General features: G+C 43.2%; 1 protein-coding gene across 1 annotated transcript in view; it reads right to left on the reverse strand.

Moving 5' to 3' along the window:
* Nucleotides 1-23,852, reverse strand: part of suclg2 (succinate-CoA ligase GDP-forming subunit beta) — a 130,967-nt gene extending 107,115 nt beyond the window's left edge. The window contains exon 1 of the mRNA XM_014133406.3: nucleotides 23,715-23,852. Coding sequence (XP_013988881.1) covers nucleotides 23,715-23,798 — 84 coding nt within the window. The 5' untranslated portion in view covers nucleotides 23,799-23,852. The remainder of the gene's footprint in view (nucleotides 1-23,714) is intronic.
* Nucleotides 23,853-24,299: the final 447 nt, after the last annotated feature.

Consider the following 24,299-nt stretch of genomic DNA (forward strand, 5'->3'; position numbering starts at 1 on the left):
AGTGTCATTTTGGCTACATTCCTCTGCTGATAGGAGGACTCAGGCAGTCTAGCCTAAAGGCTACTTCTGTATTGCAGGAGTTACATGACAGAGATTCTTCCTCTGGAAAAACAGCAAACCATACTGTTCATCGTCTCCAAATCTCAAGGTTATTTGTGCAAATTAGAAATAATTTCTCCTTATTCTGTCCCTGCTTAAGAGCTTGTGTGTGGGCCAGAAGGCATAATCCTGTCCTGATCCACTACAAGACATGCTGATGAATAATGAAGGCCTCCTCAAGTGCAACAAAGTCTGAGGGGCTGATCAAACAAGCCGTATTTCAGACATCCTTTAAAACATGTATCCTGACAAGGAAGCGTTTGCTGAAGGCTGAAGCCGATGAGGGGAAGGAGGGGACGGGCTTCTGCCATCTGACTTAGTGGTGAGAGTGGTATGACAAGGCCAAGCCCAAACAGTTACTCTCAAAACAGAGCTGCCTGGGAGCGCTCCATCATTCATGAGAAGAGGAGAGAAAGGGGATACGGGCTAAGAGCACTAGGCCACTTCGCTGAGCATCCACAACTCATTTGAGTGGAGGAACTCTGACCTGAGCAAGGAAACAAGACCATCAAGAACTTAGCCTACTGTAAGGCTTATTGAAATCAATATATGTTAAAATCTACCTTTCTAGTCATCCATTCAATTAGGTTTGATTTCAAAGTTGTTTATGAAGAAAAGGGTAGCAGATAGGTGCATTCATAGAAGGTATATCATCCGTAGCCCTCTCTGGTCAACAGCATGATCTGTGAATCGTGTTAAGAGTAACCTTAACTTTCTGCGATGGCGTAGTATTGTATTAGCATGCATTGTTCACTGCTACCACCTTCCAGGTAAGGAGCACTGGAGACTTCATTAGGGCAGAAAAGCCGAGCTTCCATAAAAGGTACAGCAGTATGCTGATTGGTCTCCCTCACGTCACTGAATAACGAGGGTCATTTGTGGGTCATTTCCTGTGTCTCTGCCTGGAAGGAAGTGAGTTTCACATGTATGCCTACTTTTATTTCTTTCAAGGGGGTGTCAGACCTTCTAGTGTGAAACAAGACCACGCGACAGTCCCCATGGCAGTGGCACACTGGCACTATGCCCCATATATATAAATCTAGTGCCCTGTCATTGAACTATATATATATAACAGTATAACAGTTCAATGACAGGGCACTAGATTTTTATACAGCCTCACAAAAGCATTTAATATGAAGCGCTTTTCGCTTACACTGCCTCAATTCAAAACCCTTCTGTTGACCTAAGTTGAGCAGTGCATTTACCCACACATTTACCCACACATTTACCCACACTTAAGATATTGAAAGCCACAAACAGAGCAGAGGACCCACTCATGTGTCTTCTCTGGAGTTGTTTTAAAAACAGCAACAACCAGTATTCAGTGTGATGGATTGTTCCTCATCCAGTAGTGCGAGGTGTTGCATGTTATAAAGTGAGTGGGGGCACAGTGTTGTGTGTTAGAGTGAGCTGGTGAGTTGTGTGTGGTGAATATCTGGCCATTGTCCTTCTCTCTCATGCCCACTTCACGATGAGGCAAGCAGAAACAATCTAGTGTGAGGTTCTCTCTGGGACTCCCTACACAGTGACCTTGTAGTCTGAACACTAGCTGTGTGTGTGTGGTGTCAGGGTTAACATTAGGAAAATGTGCTGGTCAAATGTCCAACGCCACCATTTTAATTGACCAGACATATGAGAAATGTACCAAACCCATATGCATTGGGTGCGTAACTTGATTATGGTGTCCACCCACAGCGCTAAGAATGGCAGAAATCACATTTAGATGATGGTACTTCATCTTAACAGAACATGCAAGTCCAGGAGGCAACAAAGTACGGTCCTTCTTATCGAATTCTGATGTCCACATTTACTTTTCCTCTGCCAACAAGACAAACAGCAAAATCACTAGCCTATGTCAATCTATTATCCCCCATAGTAGAAAAGTTGACCTATTCTACTGGCCAGCTTGTTGTTCTGTGAGAGAAAGAAGTAGCATATTCTACTGGCCAGCTTGTTCTGTGAGAGAAAGAAGTAGCCTATTCTACTGGCCAGCTTGTTGTTCTGTGAGATAAAGAAGTAGCCTATTCTACTGGCCAGCTTGTTGTTCTGTGAGAGAAAGAAGTAGCCTATTCAACTGGCCAGCTTGTTGTTCTGTGAGAGAAAGAAATAGCCTATTCTACTGGCCAGCTTGTTGTTCTGTGAGAGAAAGAAATAGCCTATTCTACTGGCCAGCTTGTTGTTCTGTGAGAGAAAGAAATGGCCTATTCTACTGGCCAGCTTGTTGTTCTGTGAGAGAAAGAAAGAGCCTATTCTACTGGCCAGCTTGTTGTTCTGTGAGAGAAAGAAATAGCCTCTTCTACTGGCCAGCTTGTTGTTCTGTGAGAGAAAGAAATAGCCTATTCTATTGGCCAGCTTGTTGTTCTGTGAGAGAAAGAAATAGCCTATTCTATTGGCCAGTACTGGGCCGTACGCGCCACTCTCTGAAGTGCCTTGGTCAGAGGCCGAGCAATTGCCATACGACACACAGGTTAAAAAACATTATTACGCAATGGGATTTTTTCTTCTCCCGGAGAATTGGCCGGTGCCAATTATTTATTGGCTAATGAAAACTGGCTAATGGAAACCCTAGTGTGTGTGTGTGTGTGTGTGTGTGTGTGTGTGTGTGTGTCAGGGCTCTACGCGGACCTTTTTTTTTTGTTGTTTTACACGGAGCATACAAAGAAGGTATTTAGGAATAAAATGTCGCACTGTAGAGCCCTTGTGTGTGTGTGTGTGTGTGTGTGTGTGTGTGTGTGTGTGTTATATTATAGAGTGTTATGAAGTCAGCAGAAAGAGCCTACAGTGTTTCGGCCTAATAACACCTGCTTCTTAAAAATAATAACATTGTAAAATGAGAAGTGGTGTTGGGTCTCTGTGGACTCAACAGAAAGGAGACATCTTTAGGATGGAATGGGCTGCTTTTCAGAGCTAACATTGCCTTGAGAGGTCTTCACACAGTGAGTAGATCATTAACAGGCTAGCATGGGTTGGCACAATAAAACCAGTGGAGCTCAATATTAAATCTGACAAGTTCTGATAAAGTCTGCTGAGGAGAAAAAAGTTATTTTCTAACTCATTTTAATTTCTGGCATCTTGAAAAACACCACCTTAAATAAAGCAGCTGTCGTGTACCTGGTGAACAGTTGGAGAGGGGGAGCAGAAAAAACTTCAGAGCGATTAGGGATGACTCCTCTCTGTCACCAAAGAGGGAGAAAAGGGAGGAGAAAAGGAGAGGAAAATATCCTAAAACAACAGCTGCTGAATGTGAAGTGGGGCTGGCAGTGTCCCTCCAGGCACTGACAGTTACCTTGTGACAAACAATAGAGGAGTGGGATGCCAACAGCACTTTATCCCCACTACACTGACTGAGAGACCCACATACCAGTACACCACTGTAATACCATGGAAGGACTAAAGCCACACTTTACCCTGCCATGCATAAATAGTCCTTTTATCCCATTGCCTGTTCTCTCGGTCTAAAGGGAGTTATTGATGTGTATTTCTTTCCCCACAATGGAACCACATGCAGGAATGCATGATTAGTAGCGCTGGGAATTGCCAGGGACCTCACAATTCGATATTATCACGATCCTTTGGAGCGGATACGATATATATTATCACTTTCACGATTCTATATGTATTGCGATTCGATACATCGATTTTCTTGCGATGTGATGTTCCAAACGTATTGCTCACCATATGTCTGCTGCAGAGAGACAAGAGAAAAGTAGTTTTGTTCAGTCAGGGAAATAAAAGGTCTGAAAACATGTTGGCTCACTATTTAAAAAGAAGATAGAGAACAAGGCGAAGGGACAACTAGCGCTAGCTAACGCCATCCACAGTAGCAACATTTTTCTATTTTTTTTTACTAATTGATACTTGAAGTCAAATATCAATATAATATCATCCAAAAATAATATCACAATATGTAACTATCGATTTTTTCACCAATCACTAATAGGGTTGGGCGGAATGCAGATGATCATACCGTCATAACGTTTCTGTACCATACCGGGTATACGGTATTACCGAATGTGCACACAAGGGGCGCTGCTTCAGCTTTTTTGTTGTTACGGTATCAAAAATCATACCGTCTGTATTTTGAAATATACCATTTATACTGAATACCGGGGTATCACCCAAGCCTAATCACTAATGATTAGTGTTTAATTTGTCACAGGAAATGCTACAGTGTCAACATTTGAAATGTTGAGGCACCAGCGTTAACAGTGTTGTCTACTACAATACCACATTTTCCATGGCAAAAAAGAAAACACGAAGCAGACTGAGCTCTATGGTCCTTTAAAACCTACTTAAGTATAATATTGTGCTATAGCTTGCAAAATAAAACGAATGTGACTGTTCTTTCCAACATTAGGACTGTTTTCCTCGAGAAATGTAGTCCGCTTCATGTTCTGCTTCCTTTGTTTCCTTACGTCTTAGTATCGAAATACTGGTATTGTGACAACACAGCGTGAGAGCGTTTATAGGCTTGCCATTACTATTCTCTTTGAAAGTAGGCTATTCTCTGGCACATATGTTTGAGCTTTTGCAGGATTCCCTTTCATTCTATTTCATTTCCTGTTTGACTATGGCAGTAAAATCCTGCCAAATCAAGGTTAAGTCACTGCCAAGTCAAAGTTAAGTCAGCGCTAAGTCAAAGTTAAGTCAGCGCTAAGTCAAAGTTAAGTCAGCGCTAAGTCAAAGTTAAGTCAGCGCTAAGTCAAAGTTAAGTCAGCGCTAAGTCAGCGCTAAGTCAAAGTTAAGTCAGCGCTAAGTCAAAGTTGAGTCAGCGCTAAGTCAAAGTTAAGTCAGCGCTAAGTCATGTGTAGGCTAAATCATGTAGGGTGGTGGTAGTAGGGGAGTGAGTCGTGCTTGTGTTGCAGGCCTGCCCCGGGAGAGAGAGAAGTGAGTGGAGGATTTACTTGCAGGAGGCTGCCCTCCCCAGAGGCACTCGCTCTAAAGTAATTATCTTCATCAGTGCTCAAGACAACCTACCAGGCGCTATTAAATACCAGCAGCCTGTGCCGACTCATATACAAACTGACACACAGTCCTATATACTGCTATGTATCAGGCAAAGGCAAGTCATACTTAGGGCCAAAAACACATCCACACACTCACACATCCAACCTCTACCCACTGAAGCAGAGTTTGAGAAAATGGGAGAGAGATAGTTGGATAGAGAGATAGGAGAGAGAAACAGGAGAGAGAGAGAGAGAGAGAGAGAAAGATAAACAGGAGAGAGAGAGACAGAGAGAGAGAGACAGAGAGAGAGAGAGACAGAGAGAGAGAGAGACAGAGAGAGAGAGAGACAGAGAGAGAGAGAGACAGAGAGAGAGAGAGACAGAGAAACAGGAGAGAGAGAAACAGGAGAGAGAGAAACAGGAGAGAGAGAAACAGGAGAGAGAGAAACAGGAGAGAGAGAAACAGGAGAGAGAGAAACAGGAGAGAGAGAAACAGGAGAGAGAAACAGGAGAGAGAGAAACAGGAGAGAGAAACAGGAGAGAGAGAGAAACAGGAGAGGAGAGAAACAGGAGAGAGAAACAGGAGAGAGAAACAGGAGAGAGAAACAGGAGAGAGAAACAGGAGAGAGAAACAGGAGAGAGAAACAGTAGAGAGAAACAGGAGAGAGAAACAGGAGAGAGAGAAACAGGAGAGAGAGAAACAGGAGAGAGAGAAACAGGAGAGAGAGAAACAGGAGAGAGAGAAACAGGAGAGAGAGAGAAACAGGAGAGAGAGAAACAGTAGAGAGAGAAACAGTAGAGAGAGAAACAGGAGAGAGAGAAAACAGGAGAGAGAGAAACAGGAGAGAGAGAAACAGGAGAGAGAGAAACAGGAGAGAGAGACAGTAGAGAGAGAGAAACAGGAGAGAGAAACAGTAGAGAGAGAAACAGGAGAGAGAAACAGTAGAGAGAGAGAAACAGGAGAGAGAGAAACAGTAGAGAGAGAGAAACAGAGAGAGAGAGAAACAGGAGAGAGAGAAACAGGAGAGAGAGAAACAGGAGAGAGAGAAACAGGAGAGAGAGAAACAGTAGAGAGAGAGAAACAGGAGAGAGAGAGAAACAGGAGAGAGAGAAACAGTAGAGAGAGAGAAACAGGAGAGAGAAACAGTAGAGAGAGAGAAACAGGAGAGAGAAACAGTAGAGAGAGAAACAGTAGAGAGAGAAACAGGAGAGAGAGAGAAACAGGAGAGAGAAACAGTAGAGAGAGAGAAACAGGAGAGAGAAACAGTAGAGAGAGAAACAGGAGAGAGAAACAGTAGAGAGAGAGAAACAGGAGAGAGAGAAACAGGAGAGAGAAACAGGAGAGAGAAACAGGAGAGAGAAACAGTAGAGAGAGAGAAACAGGAGAGAGAAACAGGAGAGAGAGAGAAACAGGAGAGAGAAACAGGAGAGAGAAACAGGAGAGAGAAACAGTAGAGAGAGAAACAGTAGAGAGAGAGAAACAGGAGAGAGAAACAGGAGAGAGAGAGAAACAGGAGAGAGAAACAGTAGAGAGAAACAGTAGAGAGAGAGAAACAGGAGAGAGAGAGAAACAGGAGAGAGAAACAGGAGAGAGAGAGAAACAGGAGAGAGAAACAGTAGAGAGAAACAGTAGAGAGAGAGAAACAGGAGAGAGAGAGAAACAGGAGAGAGAAACAGGAGAGAGAAACAGGAGAGAGAAACAGTAGAGAGAAACAGTAGAGAGAAACAGTAGAGAGAGAGAAACAGGAGAGAGAGAGAAACAGGAGAGAGAGAAACAGGAGAGAGAAACAGTAGAGAGAAACAGTAGAGAGAGAGAAACAGGAGAGAGAGAGAAACAGGAGAGAGAAACAGGAGAGAGAAACAGGAGAGAGAAACAGTAGAGAGAAACAGTAGAGAGAGAGAAACAGGAGAGAGAGAGAAACAGGAGAGAGAAACAGGAGAGAGAAACAGGAGAGAGAAACAGTAGAGAGAGAAACAGTAGAGAGAGAGAAACAGGAGAGAGAAACAGGAGAGAGAGAGAAACAGAGAAACAGTAGAGAGAAACAGTAGAGAGAGAGAAACAGGAGAGAGAGAGAAACAGGAGAGAGAAACAGGAGAGAGAGAGAAACAGGAGAGAGAGAGAAACAGGAGAGAGAAACAGTAGAGAGAAACAGTAGAGAGAGAGAAACAGGAGAGAGAGAGAAACAGGAGAGAGAAACAGGAGAGAGAAACAGGAGAGAGAAACAGTAGAGAGAGAAACAGGAGAGAGAAACAGGAGAGAGAAACAGTAGAGAGAGAAACAGTAGAGAGAGAGAAACAGGAGAGAGAAACAGGAGAGAGAGAGAAACAGGAGAGAGAAACAGTAGAGAGAAACAGTAGAGAGAGAGAAACAGGAGAGAGAGAGAAACAGGAGAGAGAAACAGGAGAGAGAAACAGGAGAGAGAAACAGTAGAGAGAGAAACAGTAGAGAGAGAGAAACAGGAGAGAGAAACAGGAGAGAGAAACAGGAGAGAGAAACAGGAGAGAGAGAAACAGTAGAGAGAGAGAAACAGTAGAGAGAGAAACAGGAGAGAGAAACAGTAGAGAGAAACAGTAGAGAGAGAAACAGGAGAGAGAGAGAAACAGGAGAGAGAAACAGGAGAGAGAAACAGGAGAGAGAAACAGTAGAGAGAGAAACAGTAGAGAGAGAGAAACAGGAGAGAGAAACAGGAGAGAGAGAGAAACAGGAGAGAGAAACAGTAGAGAGAAACAGTAGAGAGAGAGAAACAGGAGAGAGAGAGAAACAGGAGAGAGAAACAGGAGAGAGAGAGAAACAGGAGAGAGAAACAGGAGAGAGAGAAACAGGAGAGAGAGAAACAGGAGAGAGAAACAGGAGAGAGAGAAACAGTAGAGAGAGAGAAACAGTAGAGAGAGAAACAGGAGAGAGAAACAGTAGAGAGAAACAGTAGAGAGAGAGAAACAGGAGAGAGAGAGAAACAGGAGAGAGAAACAGGAGAGAGAAACAGGAGAGAGAAACAGTAGAGAGAGAAACAGTAGAGAGAGAGAAACAGGAGAGAGAAACAGGAGAGAGAGAGAAACAGGAGAGAGAAACAGTAGAGAGAAACAGTAGAGAGAGAGAAACAGGAGAGAGAGAGAAACAGGAGAGAGAAACAGGAGAGAGAGAGAAACAGGAGAGAGAAACAGTAGAGAGAAACAGTAGAGAGAGAGAAACAGGAGAGAGAGAGAAACAGGAGAGAGAAACAGGAGAGAGAAACAGGAGAGAGAAACAGTAGAGAGAGAAACAGTAGAGAGAGAAACAGGAGAGGGAAAAAAGGTGCTAGGGGAGAAGGGCCATGCCCGAATAGCCATACTAGCATCCTAAATAGTAGGCAGTTTGAGTAAGTGAAGTATACTTTAAATGCCCAGATATCATACTAATTTTGGTTTTGACAACAGCTAATCAATTAGATATGGGGAATGTGCTACCGAAATTAATGAATAGCAGGGAAACAATGCAATCACGGTGACACATTCTCAGTATGCAAAATGTTTATGTTTAATGGTATGGGACATTTCGAAAAACAAGTATGGTTTAAAGGACGTCTTCAGCTATTCATCTAGTAGAATTCAATGCACATGTTACCACAATGCATTGGAGGAAACTAGGCTACTTAATTGGGAAGATGCAAAAGCTTCTGCAGTGGTGGTCAATGTTGGCTAAATAGTTTTTGTTGTGCTTAAAGTATTGAATTGTGGGCTACATCTTTAAAAAGAGAAGTCTTTTTTACTCAGTGGATTTCAGTTTTTTTACTGAAAAGTGTTTATTGGGAAAAGGCGGATACCTAGTCAATTGTACAACTGAATGCATTCAGCTGAAATGTGTCTTCCGCATTTCACCCAACCCCTCTGAATCAGAGAGGTGCGGGGGGCTGCCATAATCGACATCCACGTCTTCGGCGCCCGGGGAACTGTGGGTTAACTGCCTTGCTCATTGTTCTCTTGGCCTTCGGCAGAGCTATTAAACGAAATCACTATCTTTTGATTTCTTAATGTGTCGGCACCGGGGACTTCGGATAATGCTGCGTTATTGATGTCATCTTAATCACGCCTTTTGATTTGAACATATGGATTGTTTTAGTTTTGCAGGCTAGGCTGCTCATTTTATTATTTTATTTATTTGGTCAAGCCTTACCAGGCATTCTTATCTAGTTCCCAATGATCAGTACTTTAGTTTATTATGCTACTGTCCAGCGGTTCTGAATTTGTGATGTACCCGACTGTCCACGTTTTTATGTGTGATAGCTTTTTGATTTGAACATTTGATAAGTTTTCGTGTCTGTAATAGGCTATTTGATTGAATTTATATACAGTACCAGTAAAAGGTTGGGACACACCTACTCATTTAAGGGTTTTTCTTTTCTACATTGTAGATTAATTGTAGATTGTAGATTAATAGTGAAGACATCAAAACTATGAAATAACACATATGGAATCATGTGGTAACCAAAAAAGTGTTATATTAATAATAATAATAATAATAATAATATATTTTAGATTCTTCAAAGTATCCACCCTTTGCCTTGATGACAGCTTTGCACACTATTGGCATTCTCTCAACCAGCATCATGAAGAATGAGGAGTTCCCACATATGCTGAGCACTTGTTGGCTTCTTTTCCTTCACTCCGCGGTCCAACTCATCCCAAACTATCTCAATTGGGTTGAGGTTGGGTGATTGTAGAGGCCAGGTCATTGATGTAGCACTCCATCACTCCCCTTCTTGGTCAAATAACCCTTACACAGCCTGGGAGGTGTTGGGACATTGTCCTGTTGAAAAACAAATTATAGTCCCACTAAGCACAAACCAGATGGGATGGCGCATCACTGCAGAAAGCTGTGGTAGACATGCTGGTTAAGTGTGCCTTGAATTCTAAATAAATCATCGACAGTGTCACCAGCAAAGCACCCCCACACCATCACAAAAATCTCACATTTGGACTCATCAGACCAAAGGACAGATTTCCACGAGTCTAATGTCCATTGCTCGTGCTTCTTGACCCAAGCAAGTCTCTTCTTGTTATCAGTGTCCTTTAGTAGTGGTTTCTTTGGAGCAATTCAACCATGAAGGCCTGATTCACGCAGTCTCCTCTGAACAGTTGATGTTGAGAAGTGTCTATTACTTGAACTCTGTGAAGCATTTATTTGGCTGCAATCTGAGGTGCAGTAAACTCTAATGAACTTATCCACTGCAGCAGTGGTAACTCTGGGTCTTCCTTTGTTGTGGAGAGCCAGTTTCATCATAGCGCTTGACGGTTTTTGCGACTGCACTTGAAGAAACTTTCATAGTTCTTGACATTTTCCAGATTGACTGCCCTTCGGGACTTAAAGTAATAATGGACTGTCGTTTCTCTTTGCTTATTTGAGCTGTTCTTGCCATAATATGGACTTGGTCTTTTACCAAATAGGGCTATCTTCTGTATAACACACCTACCTTGTCAAAACACAACTGATTGGCTCAAACGCATGAAGAAGGAATTCAACAAATTAACTTTTAGGCACACCTGTTAATTGAAAAACATTCCAAGTGACTACCTCCTGAAGCTGGTTGAGAGAATGCCAAGAGTGTGCAAAGCTGTCATCAATGCAAAGGCTGGCTACTTTGAAGAATCTCAAATCTAAAATGTGTTTAACACCTTTGTTTACTACATAATTTCATACGTATTATTTCATCTTTTTGATGTCTTCACTATCATTCATCAATGTTGAAAATAGTAAAAAATAAAGAAAAACCCTCGAATGAGTAGGTGTGTTCAAACTTTGACTGGTAGAGTATGTTAGTTAATTTAGCTTTCACTAATAAATATAAGTCCTTTTTATATAGGATAGATGGGCTATGGTATAGGTTGAATGCGATAGTCTGCCTATAACCAGCCTGAGTAGGCCTATAAATCCATTCCTATTCTATTCAGAGTTTAGAGACATTTCTCAAATGGTAAATTAGCTATTATCAGGCTGGTTAATGCGATGCATGTCTGTTGAATTTGGAAAAATCCACCCGCACTCGGTCCCGCCAAACCTACTCAGCCAATCAGGAGCCACTACTGCGTTGCGGCCGTGGCATACTTTTCACTAAACGGTACGTACGAAGAGAAAATAGTATGCAGTACGCTAGTATGGTTATTCAGACATGGCCACGGTCTCATTCATTGTGAAAGTGAAAAAAGGACATGTTCCTGAGCGGTAGAGCCATAAAACATGAAAGGCTATAACTGTCACTGGAAATGAGATCTTGAGAGAGTTCACCTCAGAGGGTATGCATCAGTAAATACATTTAGTGCTCTCTCCTCTCAGTCTTTACTCAATAAGCTATAGCCAGGCAGTGACTGGACACTTTACAGGTCACCATTAACATAGCCTATAGGGCTTCTTGTTTTTTTTTGTTTTTTTATGCTGGAGGTATTAGGTCAATTAGATTTAGGCTAATCTTTTGTGGAAAAACTATGTAACAAAATAATTCCACCCTGCTGGTACCTTTATCAACCAGTGTCCCTGTCTGAGCATCAACATTGGTCTTCACACCAAAGTACGAGCAGAAGTTGTACAGCCAAAGATCTGGCCACCAAGTTCAAGCGAGAGTAAAAAGTACCAATAAAAGTGAAGACCACAATATTCTGTGAGGGAGATTTTTTCTTTCAGCAGGCATACAGCTAAATTCTTGACATTCAGCCAGTGATCACAAAATGTCAGAGCAAAGCACTTCAAGATACAAAGATGAGCCTTTACTTTACTTTTTATTTTTACAATCTTTTGACTACTAGAATATCAATAGTTGATCCTCGATCATCAAACAGCCAATCAAATGACCTGAATATAAAGACTAAAAGGGAATGAATATAATATGGGCCTAGGCCCTATGCTCGTCATTTTGCCACAACAACAAGAGGAAAAATGCAACAAGGCATACTGTAAGTTACCAAAGTCATTAAAAGAAACTGACATTCAAAAATGAATATAATTAACCAAAAACGGTTGCATAAAGCACCCAAATGTGCTGAGTGAAGCATGTGTTGCAGCGGTCCATACGGCTCCTCTCTGTAAAGCACACAGAGTTACTGTCTGTCTGTCTGTCCCCATACAAAGGCAGAGAGCAGAGGACAGTGCTGTGGCAGCAGCTGCATTAAATTGTGCAGTGTCGCAGATGCACCACCAAGGAGTGGCGTAGAAGGACAGAGCCAGGGCAGCAAGCACACTGAGCCTACCTCAGAACTGGCATATGGCATTCAGCAGACTCAGAAGCACCCTCAGCTCTTACTTTCAAGTGGTACAAAATGACAGCGGTTTAGCAAACTCCGTTGTTTGTGAGATAGGAACAATGTCATGCAGAAGTATCATTACGTAGAAAGGAGGTCCAATCTTACCCGCTCTGCCGGTTGCTTCACAGTGTTACTAACAGGAGACCTATTCTGAGGCAGCCTCATCACACTGTAGGGCTAGTTGGTCCAATTCAGGCTAACGCAGAAACACGCATAAGTAATTGGGTACACCTGCCACAAGATATACAGTACTGTACACTGAGTATAGAAAACATTAAGAACACCAGCTCTTTCCATGACAGACTGACCAGTTGCAAGCTATGATCCCTTATTGGTGTCACTTAAATCCACTACAATCAGTGTAGATGAAGGGGAGAAGACGGTAAAATAAAGATTTTCAAGCCTTGAGACAGGTATTGTGTATGAGTGTCATTCAGAGGGTGAATGGGCAAGACAAAATATTTAAGTGCCTTTAAATGGGGAATGGTAGTAAGCGCCAGGCACACCAGTTTGTGTCAAGAACTGCAACGCTGCTGGGTTTTTCACGGTCAACAGTTTCCTGTGTGTATTAAGAATGATCCACAGCCCAAAGGACATCCAGCCAACTTGACACAACTGTGGGAAGTATTTGAGTCAACATGGGCCAGCATCCCTGTTGAACACTTTCGACACCTTGTAGAGTACATGCCGAGTGCAACTCAATATGAGGAAGGTGTTCCTAATGTTTAGTATACTCAGTGTATATTCTAGGCCTACTACATAGAACAGGAGCACTCCCCTGATGGCTCGCATCACTGTCTAATCCACAAAATGGCCTTAAGGCCTTGTCAAGTAGGCTACATCTCATGAAGTAGGCTAGGCCTAAGCTATTGCCCTATTTTACGCCATGCTTTGATTGGGGGGAGGGAAATCCTACATGAAGCAATAGCACCCAGAACTGAAGGAATGCTCGCAGACACACAACCCAGCAGGACATTTCTAGAACAGAACTCTGCTGATGGATGGGGTGAAGAGCCGTGCAAACGGCAGAGAGGAAAATCAATACTTTATTAGGACACCTGGACAGAGGCCAACATCCTCACGCATTCACTCTTCAGATGCAAAATCTAGAGGTATTATTTCATGGAGTGGTTATGTTTAACTTTTTGACGTATGAATAAAAAAAGCCTCTGGCATGCTCCGTTAAGGGCCAACGGCTGCATTAAAGCAGAAAAGAAGAATGAACATGGCCTGTCCTCTAACCCTCTCAGGGAAGGCTATCATCATTAGCATGTCTCAGAGGCTGGACATAGTGCCCCTCCATTAGGAGCACAGAGACAGAATAACTCAATATGTCGATAGGGGATTGATTCCGATAAGAGCCCTTGCAGAAAACAAAAAAACCACAAGGGAATACACATTGCTTTGGGAATAGGAAGAGAAGCTTAGGGGAGTCTAGTCAAGGCGTTTACTTAAAAAAAAAAAAAATACACTTTGAAATGATTAACACTTTCAAGGTCTCCTAAATGACAATTTTTTGGGGGTGAAGGGAAGAGATGGCCTAGTTATACAGTACAGTAGGCCAAAACAACACCTAATGAGAGGTGTGAGAAGGACATCTTGCAACTAAATGGTCTTTAGAGAACAGGATTTTGATTTAATGTTTCCATTCATGTCCACTAAAGGAGGTGTCACCAAAATGTACAACTCTGCCTTCAGCCACACTACTTTGTTCAACACCAGCTCTACATGCTACACAAAAAAGTGCATAGTTAGTCATGTTTTTATATCTTTGTTAAACAAAAACACCTGAAAAAGTTGTACTATATCATGTTAGGGCTAGTCTCTCTCGCTCTCCTCTTCTGAAGCGGATATAGAGCCAGCCAGACAGCTTACAGAGGATGTGTCTACAGCTCTGAATCTCCTCTAATACGGTGGCGTCCCCAGACGTCTCCCAGGGTTAAAATCCTCATTACTAGTCATGGCCAGGCCCTAACCCTTTGAAATTACTCTGGCTAATTAGCACCAACGGATGGCCTCAGAGTTAATTAACTGGAATTCTCCTAAGGGGCATTATCAAAATGTTTAAGAAATTAACACATTGCCAGTTTGCCAATTGTACGTAATTGATTGGTTCCTATTCAGGTTTTGAACTCGGGCCCTTTGCCTCCGTTTAGCGAACCATCCGGGTAGAGTTAAAGGGGATTGGAATCCTGATCCATTTACAAGAGCAGAGCCTGAAACGTAGGTAGACACTGCACTGACTTGGTATAAAAACCACTAGGTGTCCTGATTGCAGTTAAATGTTTTCCAGCTAATGAGGAGGCAGTTTGCTATTAGTTCTGACTCATAAAGATGAGCTGTATTGTAATTAGACAACCACTGCATGCTAGTTAGCAGTGACGCGACGACGCATACCCTACACTTAAGGAAATGGAGAGCAGAAAGGCAGAATGATTTGAATTTGCAGCATAAACAGGCCAATGTGAATCATCTGTAAATCCCCACATAAAACCGCCCATGTAGTAATATCATGCATGATGAAGCATTAGGAGCCTAATTCAGATCAGTATTTATTCTGAAAAAAAGACATAGTCTTCAAATGAATGGACTAATTAGGTGTTGACAGACATACACCCCTCTCCAATAGGGTGATGATGGAATCCATTTCAAATTCTCAGGGAAGTGTTCCTGCTTTAAGCCAAAACTGACAGGACAGTGGTGATTCTCTCTCACTTTCTCATCCTTGCCTCCTACCCTCTTCTAGAGAGCTGTAGAGGAAGTCAAGGTCATGTCCCGGCCATTAGGGGACTTAGAGGACATCTGGAGGAGGCTCCATTAGGCAGTGGTAGAGGGAGCAAACCATGACGTCAGCCTGTTTGGGATGGGATCAGTGCTGTGGTAGAGAGGGGAAGGAAGAGGAGGTAGGAGCAGTGCTGTGGTAGAGAGGGGAAGGAAGAGGAGGCAGGATCAGTGCTGTGGTAGAGAGGGGAAGGAAGAGGAGGCAGGAGCAGTGCTGTGGTAGATGAGGGGAAGGAAGAGGAGGCAGGAGCAGTGCTGTGGTAGAGAGGGGAAGGAAGAGGAGGCAGGAGCAGTGCTGTGGTAGAGAGGGGAAGGAAGAGGAGGCAGGAGCAGTGCTGTGGTAAAGAGGGGAAGGAAGAGGAGCAGGAGCAGTGCTGTGGTAGAGAGGGGAAGGAAGAGGAGGCAGGAGCAGTGCTGTGGTAGAGAGGGGAAGGAAGAGGAGGCAGGAGCAGTGCTGTGGTAGAGAGGGGAAGGAAGAGGAGGCAGGAGCAGTGCTGTGGTAAAGAGGGGAAGGAAGAGGAGGCAGGAGCAGTGCTGTGGTAGAGAGGGGAAGGAAGAGGAGGCAGGAGCAGTGCTGTGGTAGAGAGGGGAAGGAAGAGGAGCAGGAGCAGTGCTGTGGTAAAGAGGGGAAGGAAGAGGAGGCAGGAGCAGTGCTGTGGTAGAGAGGGGAAGGAGAGAGGAGCAGTGCTGTGGTAAAGAGGGGAAGGAAGAGGAGGCAGGAGCAGTGCTGTGGTAGAGAGGGGAAGGAAGAGGAGCAGGAGCAGTGCTGTGGTAGAGAGGGGAAGGAAGAGGAGGCAGGAGCAGTGCTGTGGTAGAGAGGGGAAGGAAGAGGAGCAGGAGCAGTGCTGTGGTAGAGAGGGGAAGGAAGAGGAGGCAGGAGCAGTGCTGTGGTAGAGAGGGGAAGGAAGAGGAGCAGTGCTGTGGTAATGAGGGGAAGGAAGAGGAGGCAGGAGCAGTGCTGTGGTAAAGAGGGGAAGGAAGAGGAGGCAGGAGCAGTGCTGTGGTAATGAGGGGAAGGAAGAGGAGGCAGGAGCAGTGCTGTGGTAATGAGGGGAAGGAAGAGGAGGCAGGAGCAGTGCTGTGGTAATGAGGGGAAGGAAGAGGAGGCAGGAGCAGTGCTGTGGTAAAGAGGGGAAGGAAGAGGAGCAGTGCTGTGGTAAAGAGGGGAAGGAAGAGGAGCAGGAGCAGTGCTGTGGTAGAGAGGGGAAGGAAGAGGAGGCAGCAGTGCTGTGGTAGAGAGGGGAAGGAAGAGGAGGCAGGAGCAGTGCTGTGGTAGAGAGGGGAAGGAAGAGGAGGCAGGAGCAGTGCTGTGGTAATGAGGGGAAGGAAGAGGAGGCAGGAGCAGTGCTGTGGTAATGAGGGGAAGGAAGAGGAGGCAGGAGCAGTGCTGTGGTAAAGAGGGGAAGGAAGAGGAGGCAGGAGCAGTGCTGTGGTAGAGAGGGGAAGGAAGAGGAGGCAGGAGCAGTGCTGTGGTAGAGAGGGGAAGGAAGAGGAGGCAGGAGCAGTGCTGTGGTAGAGAGGGGAAGGAAGAGGAGCAGTGCTGTGGTAAAGAGGGGAAGGAAGAGGAGGCAGGAGCAGTGCTGTGGTAGAGAGGGGAAGGAAGAGGAGCAGGAGCAGTGCTGTGGTAGAGAGGGGAAGGAAGAGGAGGCAGGAGCAGTGCTGTGGTAATGAGGGGAAGGAAGAGGAGCAGTGCTGTGGTAGAGAGGGGAAGGAAGAGGAGGCAGGAGCAGTGCTGTGGTAGAGAGGGGAAGGAAGAGGAGCAGTGGAGCATGGCTACAGGATTTAGATCACTGAGATTTGCTTCATCTGCAATGTGAGGGACAACAGGGCTTAATCTGCTGCAGACAGGCTTAGCTGGAGAACAAACCCAAGTCTCTGGGTCTCCACAGATAGGACAGTTAGCAATTATCATAGCTAATAGGAGACGTCATAGGGTCTAGAGGGAAGATAAGAATGAGGAGGCAGGTGTGGATGATCCATCTGTCAAAGTGAACTCCTCGCACACTGGAATGATTTGTGCAGGACCTGGGTTACATAGGTTAGGTCAAGGTCAATGCCCTACAGTAACCTATATCCTTAAAATGTGTTTACAATATTACTCTTCATCCTTCCATTTCAACTGCTGACGTTTCCCAGCATCTCCAAACTTAATTATTATCAATATAAAATAACTGAATTGACTGGGTTGATGTGTGCATTCATTCATTACATTCTTGCTTTGGAGGATGCCAAATTCAGAATGATCGCAGCCCTTCTAAATTATTGAAAAAGCCTAAACACCTCTTATGAGCTACAGAAATGGCTATTAACCTTGGCGAAATGATATTCCAATCCAGTTATAGCTAACTGTACTGTATCCCTCGCTGGGAGGAAATGTAAATGTGTTCTTGCTGTAGACAGATGGGGAAGCCGCCTGGCGTTTGAAGTTCCAGCAACCAGTCGTCGCAGTCCCCACCCCCTCACTAAAATATTCAGGATAGTCTCTCATTGAGCTCCTCTCACCCCGCCGTTTCCTACTCAAACTGACGCTGGGTTGCAGCAACATGGGGCCAGAGAGCTGTGACACCTTAAAGAACGCAGCAAACGTTTACAAATTCAGCACGGTGAGGCGACAGTGAAAAACAGCTGGAGGATTATCTCACTGTGCAGACAAGAATTCAGGAGATTTGATTTATGAGAAGAGAACACCCTACCCCCCTCTCTCCCTCATACACCATCCATCTGAAATATTGCGATTTCTTGCGCATTGTTATTGACAAATCATCTTAAATGTAATTCCCTGTGGAGCGGACAACTGTCATAGCCGATGAGACTCCATTGTGACACTACCTGCCAGTCAGTCAGTCATCCTGCACGGGCTCTGATACTGTGCCACAGACAACAGCATCCTGGATCGTTACTCTTATCCCTTCGGCAGTAGGCCCATAAAAGAGAGCGAGAGAGGGTGTCAAAACCAGGTGCTGCAGCCAGAAAACTTAGATTAGAAGTTCTGCATGAGTTTACCACTGGGGGGAGAGAAGTGGTGCTGAAGTCAATGTGTGCCGTCACAGACTAAAACGATCAATTGTTTGGAACGCTGGCAGATGTCCAGGCTCCTGCGGATTGCACGTAGATGAAGTCTGAACACAAGGAGAGAGGCTGGGGAGGGTGGGGACGATTTAACCCCTGAAGCAGAGGGACATTTTTAACATACAGTGAGGGAAAAAAGTATTTGATCCCCTGCTGATTTTGTACGTTTGCCAACTGACAAAGCAATGATCAGTCTATAATTTTAATGGTAGGTTTATTTGAACAGTGAGAGACAGAATAACAACAAAAAAATCCAGAAAAACACATAACATTTTTGACATAAATTGATTTGCATTTTAATGAGGGAAATAAGTATTTGACCCCTCTGCAAAACATGACTTAGTACTTGGTGGCAAAACCCTTGTTGGCAATCAGAGAGGTCAGACGTTTCTTGTAGTTGGCCACCAGGTTTGCACACATCTCAGGAGGGATTTTGTCCCACTCCTCTTTGCAGATCTTCTCCAAGTCATTAAGGTATCAAGGCTGATGTTTGGCAACTCGAACCTTCAGCTCCCTCCACAGATTTTCTATGGGATTAAGGTCTGGAGACTGGCTAGGCCACTCCAGGACCTTAATGTGCTTCTTCTTGAGCCACTCCTTTGTTGCCTTGGCCGTGTGTTTTGGGTCATTGTCATGCTGGAATACCCATCCACGACCCATTTTCAATGCCCTGGCTGAGGGAAGGAGGTTCTCACCCAAGATTTGACGGTGCATGGCCCCGTCCATCGTCCCTTTGATGCGGTGAAGTTGTCCTGTCCCTTTAGCAGAAAAACACCCCCAAAGCATAATGTTTCCACCTCCATGTTTGACGGTGGGGATGGTATTCTTGGGGTCATAGACAGCATTCCTCCTCCTCCAAACACAGCGAGTTGAGTTGATGCCAAAGAGCTACATTTTGGTCTCATCTGACCACAACACTTTCACCCAGTTGTCCTCTGAATCATTCAGATGTTCATTTGCAAACTTCAGACGGGCATGTATATGTGCTTTCTTGAGCAGGGGGACCTTGCGGGCGCTGCAGGATTTCAGTCCTTCACGGCGTAGTGTGTTACCAATTGTTTTCTTGGTGACTATGTTCCCAGCTGCCTTGAGATCATTGACAAGATCCTCCCGTGTAGTTCTGGGCTGATTCCTCACCGTTCTCATGATCATTGCAACTCCACGAGGTGAGATCTTGCATGGAGCCTCAGGCCGAGGGAGATTGACAGTTATTTTGTGTTTCTTCCATTTGCGAATAATCGCACCAACTGTTGTCACCTTCTCACCAAGCTGCTTGGCGATGGTCTTGTAGCCCATTCCAGCCTTGTGTAGGTCTACAATCTTGTCCCTGACATCCTTGGAGAGCTCTTTGGTCTTGGCCATGGTGGAGAGTTTGGAATCTGATTGATTGATTGCTTCTGTGGACAGGTGTCTTTTATACAGGTAACAAGCTGAGATTAGGAGCACTACTTTTAACTTCTTTGGGAAAGACGGCAGTATTTTCACGGCCGGATAAAAAACATACCCGATTTAATCTGGTTACTACTCCTGCCCAGAAACTAGCATATGCATATAATTAGTAGATGTGGATAGAAAACACTCTAAAGTTTCTAAAACTGTTTGAATGGTGTCTGTGAATATAACAGAACTCATATGGCAGGCCAAAACCTGAGAAGATTCCATACAGGAAGTGCCCTGCCTGACAATTTGTTGTCCTTCTGTTGCATCTCTATCGACATTACAGCATCTGTGCTGTAACGTGACACTTTCTAAGGCTTCCATTGGCTCTCTAAAGCCGCCAGGAAGTGGAATGGGGTGTCTGCTGTCTCTGGGCAAAGTACAGCAGCTCTGTTTGTGAGTGGTCAGCCTGGGGACAGTGAGACTGGAGATGCGCGGTCACAAGACTTCTCAATTTTCTTCTTTCAGCCTTTGAATGAATACAACGTTGCCCGGTTGGAATATTATCGCTATTTTATGAAAAAAATAGCATAAAAATGTATTTTAAACAGCGTTTGACATGCTTCTAAGTACGGTAATGGAATATTTTGACATTTTTTTGTGACAAAATGCGCTCGCGCGTCACCCTTCGGATAGTGACCTGAACGCACGAACAAAACGGCGGTATTTGGATATAACTATGGATTATTTGGAACCAAAACAACATTTGTTGTTGAAGTAGAAGTCCTGGGAGTGCATTCTGACGAAGAACAGCAAAGGGAATCCAATTTTTCTAATAGTAATTCTGAGTTTAGTGAGCCCCAAACTTGGTGGGTGTCAAATTAGCTAGCCTGTGATGGCCGAGCTATGTATTCAGAATATTGCAAAATGTGCTTTCGCCGAAAAGCTATTTTAAAATCGGACATAGCGATTGCATAAAGGAGTTCTGTATCTATAATTCTTAAAATAATTGTTATGTATTTTGTCAACGTTTATCATGAGTAATTTAGTAAATTCACCGGAGGTTTTCGGTGGGTATGCTAGTTCTGAACATCACATGCTAATGTAAAAAGCTGTTTTTTGATATAAATATGAACTTGATTGAACAAAACATGCATGTATTGTATAACAATGTCCTAGGAGTGTCATCTGATGAAGATCATCAAAGGTTAGTGCTCCATTTAGCTGTGGTTTGGGTTTATGTGACATAAATGCTTGCTTGGAAAATGGCTGTGTGATTATTTGTGTCTATGTACTCTCCTAACATAATCTAATGTTTTGCTTTCGCTGTAAAGCCTTTTTGAAATCGGACAATGTGGTTAGATTAACGAGAGTCTTATCTTTAAAATGGTGTAAAATAGTTGATTGTTTGAGAAAATTGAATTGTGGTATTTTAGTTGGTTTTGTATTTCGCCCCGTGCAATGCCATTGGCTGTTGGCTAGGGGTTCCGTAGGCGGAACGGGGTTCCGCTAGCGGAACGTCTGTCCTCAACAGGTTAAGAGTGTGCTCCTAATCTCAGCTCGTTACCTGTATAAAAGACACCTGGGAGCCAGAAATCTTTCTGATTGAGAGGGGGTCAAATACTTATTTCCCTCATTAAAATGCAAATCAATTTTGAACATTTTTGACGTGTTTTTCAGGATTTTTGTTGTTGTTATTCTGTCTCTCACTGTTCAAATAAACCTACCATTAAAATTATAGACTGATCATTTCTTTGTCAGTGGGCAAATGTACAAAATCAGCAGGGGATCAAGTACTTTTTTCCCCTCACTGTACCCATCTGGGCTAGAATACAATATGGAGGAAAAATGTCTGAGCTCTGCTTCATCAAGAGTTAGGCATAGTGGTGTTGTCAATAACACCAGGGTAACAGAAAATACCACAATAGATCTGCCACGAGATCATCTATCTAATGATATCCAATCGAAAACGTTAAACAAACCATACAACTATGCACAAGGACGCCTTAACAATTTACACAGAAAATTGTACAAAAAGACATTTACTTTACATTACAGATGCAAAGTTTGGAAACAGAGTGACAGTGCCAACGATCATTCTGTTACAAACTTTGCATCTGCACCGTTTTTCAAGTATGCCTAAATGTGTTTGTAAAATGTTATGTGGAAATTGGTAAATGTAGTCCTTGTGTACAGAGTTGTATGGTTTGTTTAACTTTGCAATCATTGGTTTTAGTTTGACATTCATTTTCAAGTGTCTCAGCATCACTCTGTTACTAGAGAATTGCCCTTCTCCAATACCCAATTTATCACACACACACACCATGGAAACTAAGGTTTCTTGCATCATCTTCAAAATGTTTGACTTTTAAGAAAATATAAAGATGTGCAATGTAAGACAACTTGGCAGTGTGTGCCTTCTCATTATCCCAAGCCCTCTTCCTGATAGATGAAGCTAGTCCCTAGCTACCAAAGCTAGGCTATGTCTCATTATGCAGTACCAACGAGATGAAAATATATGCTTACTTAGCACTATACACAGAATACCAAACTAGATTTTCAAGCATCAAGTACCCATGGTGGTGGTCTGTCTACTGCGCTTGCTAGGAGAGTGCTGTTAGTGTTAGCCTAGTCGTGGGATGGTGAGTGATTCAGTAACTGTGTTTGGGGCTTCAGACAGATGCTAGCCTATACTGTGGGTAAAAGTAGGTATTAGGTCAACTGTGCCCTCCATGTATCTCACCTGTAGATAAAGGGCAATAACGCTAATGACAATGATTCATAACAGCAATGATGTTTTAGCAATAAACTCTGATGATAGCTAATTATTAGACTCCATTATTTAGTAAGGTTAATTAGGCTGGGGTACTTGGAAAAACACATACACAACTATTTCAGGTCAATTAATATTGGAAGAGAGAAGAATTAGACTGCAGAACTAGGCCTACATTTAGCTACATCAATATAGCCTTCTGTATCTATCAATAGGAGATAGGACTATTCCCCTGGGTCACTGCTATGACGCACTCAGCAACCTTCAAACTGTGGCCACAAATAACCCATCCTCCTTTCAAAAACATGTTCCTCACAACTACATAACACTGCTGGAGTAATTGTGTGAATCTATATCAGGGAGGTCTGGATATAGTAAACAAAGACATCAAGCCTCATCCACTCCCAAGTTATTCTCTACCCCTAAGTGTCACTGACAAACTGCTATAACTCTGAAAACATGTGTCATGATGCACAAAGTGCAAAAGCACAAAAGAAAAAGTCAACATAGGAGACTCCAAAAGTCCAACTAGCCTAGGCTAAAAGAGTCACCGACAATCTGTCAATCTCTGCTAGTTTGAGTACATATGATGCAACTTGTTTCAATCTGGTTGCCCTTAGTGTGCTGATTGACATGCTGTTCTGCAATCTCATGGCCTAACACGTTACTATTTTGTATTCTTAGAAAACGTATCCACCAAATGTAAAACTATTCTGATTCATGTAACAAAGTGTATTATAAACTAGTGACCTGACTGAAGTTGCAACTGAGAAAAAAAATATATTTCGCAACAATCAGTTAAACAGGGAAACTTTATCTACATACATTCTGTTTAAAGTACAAATAGGAAACAACCTTTGCACCATTACCCCATCTTGAAAGCTGACACTACTATTAACCGTTATAGAAGCATTTAAGTCAATTGGGGTCAAAGGTAGAATAGTGAGTTACCCAGGGAAAAACAGAGGTCAATCAATATCCCATAACAGTTTAATTCATTTGAGGCACCTCGATTTAATTATTTTTAGTTGATTAACCTTGCAAATAAAATGCTGTCTGCCACACAAATTACCTCAATATTCAGCAGTTCTATACTACTGTCAATTAAACTTGATACTCAAATCACTATGTGCAGTACAACAATGGCTAGAATGCATGCATGATGTTCGTGACTAAAGTCTACTGACAGTGCTCTAGTGTTCGAACAGTTGTCTTCCATGGAAATATGTTTCGTTTTAAGATATTTCATTTCAATTGCATCGATGGTTAGGTAATTACATCGAGCAGTTTCTCAATTTTGATCTGTCAGTTCTGGCTACAGCAGCGAGTTTGCTGAGTTCTCAGTGACAGCAAAGGCGTAATGAAAAGCCTATTGTCAACATTTTAAATGATGTCAGTACCTTGAATTTGTCAAGAAATAAGTACTTAGCGCTTGCTCCGCGTAAACCTCTCGCTACAGCCTGTGATGCCATGGATGCCGCCATGTTGACCGGGAAAGAGAAAGACCGCGTGCGCTCAATCTGACCGCTGATAGGAAGGCTGGCGGAAGTGGGCGTTACAATAAGACCACATTTTCGCCACTACAATCTGTCTGATTTACCAATGTATTATGCCACTGTACCAGTCGTTAAACAGAAATGTAACATTTCAACGATAACATATATGAAAAAAGTGCATATTAGGCAATTGACAATATGAATATTTAGATATGCAAAATCACATTTTATTGGTCACATATAATGGTTAGCAGATGTTATTGCGAGTGTAGCGAAATGCTAGTGATTCTAGTTCCGACAGTGCAGCTAACAAAACCACAACAACTACCTAATACACACAAATATAAGTAAAGGGATAAAATAACAATATGTACACATAAATATATGGATGAGCAATAACCGAGCAGCATAGGCAAGATACAATAGATGGTATAAAATGCAGTATATGCATATGGGATGAGTAATGCAAGTTATGTCAACATCATTATT

Source organism: Salmo salar, chromosome 12 (assembly GCF_965601325.2).
Source record: "Salmo salar chromosome 12, fSalSal1, whole genome shotgun sequence".
Classification (NCBI taxonomy): domain Eukaryota; kingdom Metazoa; phylum Chordata; class Actinopteri; order Salmoniformes; family Salmonidae; genus Salmo; species Salmo salar.